At 47.3% G+C, this 13,297-nt stretch overlaps 1 protein-coding gene across 12 annotated transcripts in view; it reads right to left on the bottom strand.

Moving 5' to 3' along the window:
• Rgl (Ral guanine nucleotide dissociation stimulator-like) overlaps window positions 1–13,297 on the bottom strand; it is a 144,394-nt gene that overhangs the window by 55,257 nt on the left and 75,840 nt on the right. Inside the window, exon 2 of one of the 12 annotated variants that reach the window (XM_045749773.2) lies at window positions 459–914. The exons of the other annotated variants lie outside the window; for them this stretch is intronic. Within the exon in view, the coding sequence (XP_045605729.1) occupies window positions 459–479 (21 nt within the window). The 5' untranslated portion in view covers window positions 480–914. The remainder of the gene's footprint in view (window positions 1–458; window positions 915–13,297) is intronic. 12 annotated transcript variants of the gene reach the window in all.

Here is a 13,297-nt window from a genome sequence, read left to right on the forward strand (position 1 = left end):
CGCGCGTGCCTGGCAGCGGTCGGCACCTGCGGGAACAACTGTTTACACTGACCAGCTGCGGGAACCCCGCCACCACCACCGTCGTATCGTCTAGCGACCCGCCAAACACTGCAACTGCAATCAACAACGCTGTTTGGGCCGGTGTTGGGCAAGCGGTCTGCCGGTGTTGGGCAAGCGGTCTGCCGGTCTTGGGAAAGCGGTCTCCTGGTCTCCTCCCTCCTTATATTCCATCCTGCACACATGCAAATCAATTTTCAAGATGAGTTTTATATGTATCAGGTGTTGCAAATCCGTACCCACAACACAACAGACAACAATGATGAGTGCCTGGAGTACCAACACTCACGGTACTCCAGTGAGTCACCTTAAAGACTCACCACCCACTTCCGCAGGTCCTCTAGACATGCAATAATGAATAAATGAATTGGTTGAGTCACTGGAGCAGACGGGGTACTCACCTCATCCCTGGTGAATCTCATGGCTGGCGCGCGGGGTGTCCTGCCGAACCCTTCATCTCCTCAGATGCCGGCGGCACCTCCTCCATGGTCGCCCAATCCGGCCAACACGGGCTGGCGGCCCGGGTCAATCACACAGTCGGGGAAGCGGCCCGGGTCCCAAACACACAGTCGGGGAAGCGGCCCGGGTCCCAAACACACAGTCGAGGGAGCAGCCCGGGTCCCAAACACACAGTCGGGGAAGCGGCCCGGATCAGAGATCGTGTGGTGTGACACAGATATACGGGCAGCCCAGGGGATGATAAGGCACAGCTCGACAATTTGCGTACACAAGAGGCGCTCAAGACACGGTCCTTATCCTCAACACGTGTGTGTACACACTCTATGTGCCGGCATCTCAACCTTCTGGTCACTGGGCCTAGTTAGGTCCTTGATTGTCAAGCAGTTCTTGTCTGCACGCTAGAGTGGGGACACAAATTTTAGCACAGTGGATTGACAGAACTTGACACACGGAACGTTCAGACAACATGGCCCCGGTACCCATGGGACATGTTCACGATACTTTTTTGTATTAACACATTAAGTACATCTGTATTTGTGTAGCTGTCCTAGACTATATGAAGGGGAGTACAGTGTCAAAAAACTAGCTACGTGATGCTAAAATCCCCATCACACAGGATGGTTAGTCATACAGAGGCATGTGATAAGTAGTCTGCACTGGCAGACTCTGGGAGCATTATGAGGATATCCTTAAGAACACGAGAGTGAATAAGATAGCAGTGATACTAGAAGTCCCCATCTCGCAGGATGGTTAGTCATACAGGGCCTGTAGCCTGCACTGGCAAATTTTGGGTGCAATATGAGGATATCCTCAAGAACAAGAGAGTGAATATTGCAAAGAGTGAATAATTGCAAAGCTCCAGGTACCTCATGCCAACGGGTCTGAAAGGTCTAATAACTGGGCATTCGGTGATGTAGTGTGGGAGATCATGCCGCAGTTCCTGCTCACAGAGTTTGCACCTGGAGTGCTCAAGATATGGAGATCCGTCACCTGTAGCCACCTGCCACAGGTAACGGTAACCCAACCTGATCCTGGCAACCACTGTGTCGCACAGTCTGGTCCACGTTTTGTGCTGCCCATAAACATAGGTTTCAGATCTGAACAAATCATAGCTTTTTATACTGGTGCTTTCAGGTCGTTGGGAGTCAGTAATTGCTCTCCTATCAGACCAGAGTGTTTGGACCAATACAGTTCTGACAGCAGAGATGGGGATACCTAGATCTAATTCAACTTCATCTTTGTTACACGCTAATTTGGCTGCAATGTCTGTCTCATTATGATGGGTTATATTTATGTGTGATGGTATCCATACAAAGGAGATTCGAGGCTCTTTACTCTGTGCAGCGAATAGGTGATGTGTGAGCCACATGGACACAGTTACACACACCAGTACCAGTGTGTAGTGTGAGCCACATGGACACAGTTACACACACCAGTACCAGTGTGTAGTGTGAGCCACATGGACACAGTTACACACACACCAGTACCAGTGTGTAGTGTGAGCCACATGGACACAGTTACACACACACCAGTACCAGTGTGTAGTGTGAGCCACATGGGCACAGTTACACACACACCAGTACCAGTGTGTAGTGTGAGCCACATGGGCACAGTTACACACACACCAGTACCAGTGTTGCGTCACCATGTGGTCAACATGAGGCGCTGCGCATCAACAGTCCACAAGATAACACCAAAATTATTTTTAGCTGAACGTGACCAGTATGTATCTCTCTGGTCACGTGCTGTCTGCCTGTACGCACACACTCACGCACGCACACACGCACGCACGCACGCACGCACGCACGCACACACACACACACACACACACACACACACACACACACACACACACACACATATACACACACACGCATATCTACACTGTGTGTGTGTGTGTAAGAAATATAGACAAATAATATATGTAGTAGACATAATAGAGGAAAAATAAATTAGTTAGAAAGGCGGGGTCGAAGAGCTAATAGCTCGACTCTGCATATACAAATAGTAAATACCCCACATAGGCGGGTACCTCCCTGGATGCGAAGCCTTCACTACATAACATGGTCAACAGTGATAAAACACACATAGTTGTTATTAATAGCCTGGTGGTGATAGTGGTGTGTGTGTGTGTGTGTGTGTACTCACCTATATGTACTCACCTATATGTGCTTGCAGGATCGAGCATTGACTCTTGGATCCCGCCTTTCTAGCTATCGGTTGTTTACAGCAATGACTCCTGTCCCATTTCCCTATCATACCTAGTTTTAAAAGTATGAATAGTATTTGCTTCCACAACCTGTTCCCCAGGTGCATTCCATTTTTCTACTACTCTCACGCTAAAAGAAAACTTCCTAACATCTCTGTGACTCATCTGAGTTTCCAGTTTCCACCCATGTCCCCTCGTTCTGTTATTATTACGTGTGAACATTTCATCTATTTCCACTTTGTCAATTCCCCTGAGTATTTTATATGTCCCTATCATATCTCCTCTCTCCCTTCTTTTCTCTAGTGTCGTAAGGTTCAGTTCCTTCAGCCGCTCTTCATATCCCATCCCTCGTAGCTCTGGGACAAGCCTCGTCGCAAACCTCTGAACCTTCTCCAGTTTCTTTATGTGTTTCTTCAGGTGGGGGCTCCATGATGGCACGGCATACTCTAAGACGGGTCTCACGTAGGCAGTGTAAAGCGCCCTAAAAGCTTCCTCATTTAGGTTTCTGAATGAAGTTCTAATTTTCGCCAGTGTAGAGTACGCTGCTGTCGTTATCCTATTTATATGTGCCTCAGGAGTTAGATTAGGTGTCACATCCACTCCCAGGTCTCTTTCTCGAAACGTTACAGGTAGGCTGTTCCCCTTCATTGTGTACTGTCCCTTTGGTCTCCTGTCACCTGATCCCATTTCCATAACTTTACATTTACTGGTGTTAAACTCCAGTAGCCATTTCCCTGACCATCTCCTGTGTGTGTGTGTGTGTGTGTGTGTGTGTGTGTGTGTGTGTGTGTGTGTGTGTGTGTGTGTGTGTGTGTGTGTACTCACCTAGTTGTGCTTGCGGGGGTTGAGCTCTGGCTCTTTAGTCCCGCCTCTCAACCGTCAATCAACAGGTGTACAGATTCCTGAGCCTATTGGGCTCTATCATATCTACACGTGTGTGTGTGTGTGTGTATGTGTGTGTGTGTGTGTGTGTGTGTGTGTGTGTGTGTGTGTGTGTGTGTGTGTGTGTGTGTGTGTGTGTGTGTGTGTGTGAGTGTGTGCACCAGGCATCCCCACACAATCCCTGTGTACCCACCCTACAAATGTCGACTGGGTGTAGCTTGAGGTAAGACAAACTTTTGATTTTTGAGGTAACTGCCTCGCATGGGCTACAAGATCTTCTACTGTTTTTTAATATTATGATTTTATGTTGTGACCGTTCATTTAGGCTGTTTCAGCCCCTCCCCCCGGAAAGTTAATCGCTCTTTCCCATACAGGTTATAAAGTTCCTTGCAATTGACTGGTGGTGACTGTGGGTATACACCCCCCGCCCCGAAATCATTGTGAGTGCAGGTGTACAGTGAAACCTGTCAACTGTCACACTTACTCACAGCTGCCTCATACACACACTCACAGATGCTTCACACACACTCACAGATGCTTCACACACACTCACAGCTGCCACACACACACTCACAGCTGCCTCACACACACTCACAGCTGTCTCACACACACTCACAGATGCCTCACACACACTCACAGCTGCCACACACACACTTACAGCTGTCTCACACACACTCACAGATGCCTCACACACACACACAGCTGCCTCACACACACTTACAGCTGCCTCACACACACACACACTCTCCAGACACACTCATCCTGTCTCTCCACCGAGCTCCTCCAAGCCACTTCACCCACCTCCCATGCATTATGCTCACCACAACAACTTGCTAGCCAGTAGTTACACCGCTCTGTGGGAACCCCTAGACGTACTTCAACGCAGGAGGCGGCGGTGTGTAAGTTCAAGTGCTTTACATACACTCATACGGTGGCTCTGTTTACACTCACAACAGCTGCGTCTCTGGACCTGTGAGGGGGAGCGGGGGGACTTTGTACCCCAGTCCAGCCTCTTAAAGTTTCTCAGCGTTTAGAAAACGGTCAATTTAAAGGAGTCTCTCCTAACCTACCAGAGGACCCAAAACAGAAAACGGGACAGTACGTCACTTTCGCCAGCCGCTTCCATTTTCTAGTACGGCAATTTTTGGTCTTATGTAACGCTTACGAGCGAAAAGCGACGTGCTTTGTAGTAGGGTAAGTTGTGTACCCTGCAAATAGGGTCCCTGTACCCGCGTGGGGCCCCCTGTACCCGCGAGGGACCGGACTGGCAGTACCCATAGCACTTGTGATCCTGTGGTCCCGGGTTCGATCCCGGGCGCCGGCGAGAAACAATGGGCAGAGTTTCTTTCACCCTATGCCCCTGTTACCTAGCAGTAAAATAGGTACCTGGGTGTTAGTCAGCTGTCACGGGCTGCTTCCTGGGGGGTGGAGGCCTGGCCGAGAACCGGGCCGCGGGGACACTAAAGCCCGGAAATCATCTCACGACTATATAACACTGGGAAGGGGTCAGGAAAAGGATTTGGGATGGGACGGGGGGAAGGAATGGTGCCCAACCACTTGAGCTGGACGGTAGAGCGACGGTCTCGCTTCATGCAGGTCGGCGTTCAATCCCCGACCATCCAAGTGGTTGGGCACCATTCCTTTCTCCCGGCCCATCCCAAATCCTTATCCTGACCCCTTCCCAGTGCTATATAGTCGTAATGGCTTGGCGCTTTCCCCTGATAATTCCCTCCCTCCCTCTCCCCCCCCCATCCCACTGTCCACACACCTCCTCCTCCCACTAAACTCTACCTCAATAGTAAACATATATACGCTCAATATCTCCTGCGATTAAATATTTACGTGGCGGAAAATGATCCTATCACACACACACACACACACACACACACACACACACACACACACACACACACACACACACACACACATACACACACACAGCGCTTAAGGGACTACTCCCACAGGTAAGACTACCCTTAAGAATTCTCAGTAGCGGTAAGAAGACATTTGCATACACTGGGCGACCCATGGAGCAAGCGAGCTGTTGTTGCCAGGAAGGTAATCAATTCACCAGCAGCGAACCAGGGACCGGATTCACGAAAGCACTTACGCAAATACTTACGAACGTGTACATCTTTCCTCAATCTTTGACGGCTTTGATTACATTTATTAAACAGTTTACAAGCATGAAAACTTGCCAATCAACTGTTGTTATTGTTATAAACAGCCACCTGGTGCTTCGGAGCTCATTAACTGTTTATTAATTGGAAACAACGTCACCAAAGATTGAGAAAAGATGTACAGGTTCGTATGTGTTTTCGTAAGTCCTTTCGTGAATCTGGCCCCAGCTCTTTTGCGTCTCCTTTCAGAGTACATTGTACGTGAACTGGTCCAGTGATGTACAACATACGTAAGCCCAATCCTGGAGTATGCAGCTCCAGCTTGGAGTTCGTATCTCGTGAAGCACAAGACTATATCGGAGATGGTTCTGAGGTTTGCCACCAGACTAATACCCGAACTGAGGGGTATGACCTACGAGGAGAGACTACGGGAATTAAACCTCACGTCGCTGGAAGACAGAAGAGTTAGAGAGGGACATGATCACCACATACAAGGTTCTCAGATGAATTGATAGGGTAGATAAAGACAGTTTATTTAACACAAGGGGCACACGCACTAGGGGACACAGGTGGAAATATAGTACTCAAATGAGCCATAGAGACATTAGAAAGAACGTTTTCAGTGTCAGAGTAGTTAACAGATGTATTAGGCAGTGATGTGGTGGAGGCTGACTCCATACACAGTTTCAAGTGTAGATGGAATCCACTCAGCCCCATTATAGAGCTCAATAGGCCCAGGAATCTGTACACCATTCGATTGACAGTTGAGAGGCGGGACCAAAGAGCCGAAGCTCAACCCCCGCAAGCACACACACACACACACACACACACACACACACACACACACACACACACACACACACACACACACACACACTGTGGAGGCTGATTCCATACACAGTTTCAAATGTAGATATGATAAGAGCCCAGTAGGCCCAGGAATCTGTACACCAGTTGATTGACAGTTGAGAGGCGGGACCAAAGAGCCAAAGCTCAACCCCCGCAAGCACTCACACACACACACGATGGAATGCACTCACCCCCAACACACACACACAGCATGGGCCCGCTCTCGACGGAACGTGCTCACCCCCCCCCCCCCCACCCTAACCTCACGTTGTACACACTTCCGTATCACGTGACTCCACAGCTTGTAATGTCTGGCACGTAGCGCCTCCGTGACCACACCACACACACCACACCACACCATATTACACACCAACTATCCACAGAAGACACACACCATCTGGTCACCATTTGGTCCGGGAGACATCTCCCGTCACGCAGGGTGCAGTCGCACCTCCACAGGTCTCCAGTATCATCTATTGATACTGGTGATGGCTCAAAAGGGCCACCACTTACGGGCTATTCATGCCCGTGCCACCTTTTGGGCGGCTTCATCTTCATCTTCTTCTTCACAGAAGACAGACGGGAGACATCTCCCGTCCACGAGGTTAACCATAGCCCGTGCTTCTTGCCCCGCTCCTGTGCAGGTAAGTTACGGGCTCACCATAGCCCGTGCTACTTGGAACTTGTTCCGAGTAGCTGAATCTATAACAACAACCACAGAAGACACAGCACTTGTAACCTCACAGCCTTCAAGGAGGACACACCAGGCTGGTGGTGGTGGAGTTTAGATTTAGCTCCTCAGAACGTAGTTGAATCCATGTAGCACGGGCTATGGTGAGCCCGCTACACCAGGACTGGTGACAATTATACATACCTGGTGACCCACCGCGCCAAGCACATAATACGTGTCACGAGCGCCTTAACCGAGCACAAACACTTTCACCTTCTCCCTCATGTTAGTAGTTATCATGCAGGCATGATAACTATCATGGCAGCATGATAGTTAACTATCATGGCAGCATGATAGCCATCCAGCAGATACAGGGAGGGCTACAGCCAGCTCAGGTACATCACACCTGACTGTACCGGCAGATACAGTCATTAGACTGTCATTAGACTGTGGTACAGTCATTAGACTGTATCACAGTCTATAGATCACTCATTAGAGTGATTTAGTGGTGATGATGAGTCAGGTACACGCCCGTCGCCTCTTGTGATGACTTCTCTGATGACACAGGCTGGAAACGTAACCTCAAATATGCATCATATCTACTTACGGGGGCTATTCATGCCCGTGCCACCTCTTAGATGGCTTAATCTTCATCATGTTAAAGATTCGCTACTTGGAACAAAAAAAAGTTCTAAGTAGCACGGGCTATGGTGACCCCGTAGTGTCTTTATCAATCAATCAATCAATCAATCAATCAATCAATCAATCAATCAATCAATCAATCATATCTACGGCTTTCTCCGCTTCTTCCAAGTTATACTACGGCACTGTATACCGAGATGTATACATACATAATCATGTATACTCGTACATGTATGAGCATTATTTCTCATTTCCTTGCACCCCAATGCTTCTGTTCACCTAGCAGTACGTATAGGCACTGAGAACTTTAGTTACCTTGTTGTGGTAGTTGTAGAATTACTATATAAGCCTAACGTGCATAAATACACTCTGGCTTCCTGTCCCCTGGACACAATGACTTATCAAGGAATATAACAACAGACCCGTTGACCAATACTAGGCGCGGGTCCCGTTTTAATTTACCCGTTCTCAACCATGGTCCTATCCAATGTATTCCTGAGCCCTATTAAACTGTCTCAATAGCACTATCGCTATAGGAACCTATTTACACTCATCCAGAACCTATTTACACTCATCCAGAACCTATTTACACTCATTCGAACCTATTTACACTCATTCAGAACCTATTTACACTCGTCCAGAACCTATTTACTCATTCAGAACCTATTTACACTCATCCAGAACCTATTTACTCATTCAGAACCTATTTACACTCATCCAGAACCTATTTACACTCATTCGGAACCTATTTACACTCATTCAGAACCTATTTACACTTATCCAGAACCTATTTACACTCATCCAGAACCTATTTACACTTATTCAGAAAATATTTACACTCATTCAGAACCTATTTACACTCATCCAGAACCTATTTACACTCATTCAGAACCTATTTACACTTATCCAGAACCTATTTACACTGATCCAGAACCTATTTACACTTATTCAGAAAATATTTACACTCATTCAGAACCTATTTACACTCATCCAGAACCTATTTACACTCATCCAGAACCTATTTACACTTATTCAGAAAATATATACACTCATCCAGAACCTATTTACACTCATTCAGAACCTATTTACACTCATTCGGAACCTATTTACACTCATTCGGAACCTATTTACATTCATCCAGAACCTATTTACACTCATCCAGAACCCATTTACACTCATCCAGAACCTATTTATACTTATTCAGAAAATATATACACTCATCCAGAACCTATTTACACTCATTCGGAACCTATTTACACTCATTCAGAACCTATTTACACTTATTCAGAAAATATTTACACTCATTCAGAACCTATTTACACTTATTCAGGAAATATTTACACTCATCCAGAACCTATTTACACTCATTCAGAACCTATTTACACTTATTCAGAACCTATTTACAAAACCAATACTTCTCTATCCAAACGAAATTTCTCCAGCTTGCAGCCACGACTGGTGGTTGTGACCTCTGGGATAGTGAGGACTGTATGCCTCACTATCCTTGAGGCGGAGGAAGAATAGTGAGGTATATATGCCTCACTATTCCCCTCGAGGGGAAGGCAGCGAGGGGAAGACAGCGTTCCAATAACAATAAAGAATGCAGCAGGTAAAAGTTAGTAGTGACCTTCCCTAGCCAGTGTCACACCACACACACCGTGACTCACTCTTACTCTTGACCCACATGAGGCATACTCACGCCCACCTCACACTCACGCCCACCCTCACACTCACACTCACGCCCACCTCACACTCACCCTCACGCCCACCCTCACACTCACACTCACGCCCACACTCACCCTCACGCCCACCCTCACACTCACGCCCACCTCACACTCACCCTCACGCCCACCCTCACACTCACACTCACGCCCACACTCACACTCACACTCACGCCCACCTCACACTCACACTCACGCCCACCCTCACGCCCACCTCACACTCACACTAACGCCTATCACCCCAGACCTTCAGAAGCCTACTGAGGGCCTGCATACGTCAGGCTGCGAGCAGCCGCGTCCAACTGCCTGGTTGATCAGTCCAGCAACCAGGAGGCCTGGTCGACGACCGAGCCGCGGGGACACTAAGCCCCGGAAGCACCTCAAGGTAAGGGCCACCAGGAGGACATTATGCCCGTGATGCAGAACAGGACAACAAGATGGCGTGGTTAAAAGATCATTCACCAGAGGAAAGTGAAAGCCACAGCTTAAAACAGGAACAGACAGACAGACACAGACAGACAGACAGACAGACAGACAGACAGACAGACAGACAGACAGACAGACAGACAGACAGACAGACAGACAGACGGACGGCAGGACCAGGGGAGGGTGGGGGACGCTCTCGCTCGCCCAGTCAGTCCTCGAGTACATCTGGAAATTACTTTCAAGCGCAATTATCACCCAGCGCAAGAACTCCTGCGACACGTGGCGCCACGCGACGCGGCACTCGCGATACAGAGGGAAGACGACACCTGGCACCCCGGAAAAGGCGACACCTGATGCCAAGCACCCAGCCCGTCCCTATTGGGAGTACACAGCGTCACTAAAATGATGTACTACATTGCTCGAAGCTAATCCCAACCGAGGACCCACGAATAGAAAATGGGAGAACATGTTAATTTGACATGTTTTTTGACTCATCCTCTTGACATGCTAGTACTTACAGTATGACTATTTGGTGGAAAGCTACCCGTCATCTTACAAATTACGTCGTTTTTCGCTCGTATGCGCACTCAGACTTATAAAAAGGACGTAATTGAAAATGAAATCGGCTCAGGAAAGTGACGTACTGTCCCGTTTTCTGTTTTGGGTCCTCCGGTAGGTTAGGGGAGACCACTTTATATTGACCGTTTTCTTGACGTTAGGAAACCTTAGGAGGCCGGACTGTGATATAAACACCACAACATGAAGACCCAAGACGATGACACAAGCGACGACAAGCTAGGCAGAGACAACACAGAAAACAAAAAGAGTTAAGCTGTTAATTTAGGAGAGGAAACATTCAATTAACGTTTCTCATAACGTTTTGAAACCTAAGAGGGGGTTATCTTGAAGCTATCTTGAGATTATTTCGGGGCTTTTAGTGTCCCCGCAGCCCGGTCCTCGACCAGTCCATCCCCAGGAAGCAGCCCGTGACAGCTGACTAACACCCAGGTACCTATTTTACTGCTAGGTAACAGGTGAATAGAGTGAATAGGGTGAAAGAAACTCTGCCCATTGTTCTCGTCGACGCCCGGGATCGAACCGAAACCACAGGATCACAAGCCCAGCGTGCTGTCGGCTCTGCCGACCGGCTCCCAAGGGGGGGGGGGGGTAAAAATAGCCTAAGCTACTCTATCCCTTTGAGATGTATTTCTTTCTTGTCTCAATAAACATACTTGAACTGTGAAACCTTAGGAGCACTTCCTGCCCTCCTAACCTAACCTAACCTAACCTAACCTAACCTAACCTAACCTAACCTAACCTAACCTAACCTACCAGAACACCCTTAACTTACTGTTTTGGAAAACATAAATATCCAACATTTATTTTCAATTATTTTTAATTTTCAAATTACGGCCATTTTTTTGACCGAAGCGCATACGAGCGAAAAGCGACGTAATGTGAACAAATCCACAAGGGCCGTGACGAGGATTCGAACCTGCATCCGGGAGCATCCCAAACACTGCCTTAATCGACTGAGCTATGCGTCTGGGATGCTCCCGGACGCAGGTTCGAATCCTCGTCACGGCCCTTGTGGATTTGTTCATTTGATGCATCACGTTAGTGTGATCTGTGTGTGTAGCGACGTAATATGTAAGAGGACGGGGCCGCACCAGTATGTAGTGATGAACCACCAGTATAATACATGTTCATACTTCCCACCAAACAATGACTATAAATACTTTGATTACATGAAGACCGGCGGACTTTTGTGAACGGCTAGGATTTTTGTGAACGGCTAGGATTTTTGTGAACGGCTAGGATTTTTGTGAACGGCTAGGATTTTTGTGAACGGCTAGGATTTTTGTGAACGGCTCGGATTTTTGTGAACGGCTAGGATTTTTGTGAACGGCTAGGATTTTTGTGAACGGCTAGGATTTTTGTGAACGGCTAGGATTTTTGTGAACGGCTAGGATTTTTGTGAACGGCTAGGATTTTTGTGAACGGCTAGGATTTTTAGCGCATAACTTTGTCCCAATTGGGGATTTACACGTCAAAATACAGTGTGAATTATGTGAGAGGACAGGTTGTAAGGAACAACCCTCCCCCCCCCCCCCCCCCCCGAGACACAACACCAGGTACAACCCCTTATTAATTTAGCGTAATTACCCCCCCCCCCCTAAATCCACAACCTACCCTTCCCCCCCCCCCCCCCCATCACCAGCTTCCGGACGGGGGAGCCACTTTACGATATAATACGATCAGCATCACAATTAGCCAGATTAAACCAGGAGAGAGAGAGAGAGAGCGAGTCTGTGTCTTCCGGGATGCTGGGTGAAACTAACCAATCTCATCTCTGCCAGCCTCCGCTCCACCGACCTGCACACACACAATACCAACCCACCAAACACACACACACACACACTCCATAACCCCAAACATATTTATACAGGGTTACAGCTTTGTAACTATCGTCTGGTTCACATACGACTAACATATTAGGCTACATATATCATATATCACCGCGGCCGGATATCACAAACACAGGGAAAGCTGTAATTAGCTCATAAATACCGTAACTAGCTCATCAATGCTTGAATTAGCTCATCAAAACTGAAACTAGGTCATCAATGCTATAACTTTTACCAGAGAAGTGTTGGGCAGGTGGAGAACAGTAAGTGATGAGAGGCAAGGTTTAGGTTCAAGAGAGAGAGAGACAGAGAGAGACAGAGAGAGAGAGAGAGAGAGAGAGAGAGAGAGAGAGAGAGAGAGAGAGAGAGAGAGAGAGAGAGACAGAGAGAGAGAGAGAGAGAGAGAGACAAGGTTTAGGTTCAAAGAACATTAACTAATCCAAGCTGAGCATTAACCTCAAAACATCCTTTAATAAATCAGGAAATATCATCATACCATGTGTGTTCAATATATTGGTGAATGTTCAACCTAACATTTGAATATTTCCTGAACATTTCTCGCTACATTTAAAGTGCCTTTGTGTAACAGTGACGCAAAATATCTATATTGCCTCACTTTTAGAAAAACACTTACGTAAATAACCTGAATAAACACATCATCTCCCAGATGTTGTTATAAGTGTTATAAACTAAGAGGTATGTAAAAAAAATGGTTATTATAGTATCAAAGTCATTTCCCTGATAAGTTCCTAACCACAAGTGGATAAATTCCCAATAAATTCATAACTTTATAATAAAGTCAGAGTTAGCATCATGTTAGCAACACTCTCAAAGTCAACGTTCCATCAGAGTGA

The sequence above is a fragment of the Procambarus clarkii genome, chromosome 47 (genome assembly GCF_040958095.1).
Source record: "Procambarus clarkii isolate CNS0578487 chromosome 47, FALCON_Pclarkii_2.0, whole genome shotgun sequence".
NCBI classification, from domain to species: Eukaryota; Metazoa; Arthropoda; class Malacostraca; order Decapoda; family Cambaridae; genus Procambarus; species Procambarus clarkii.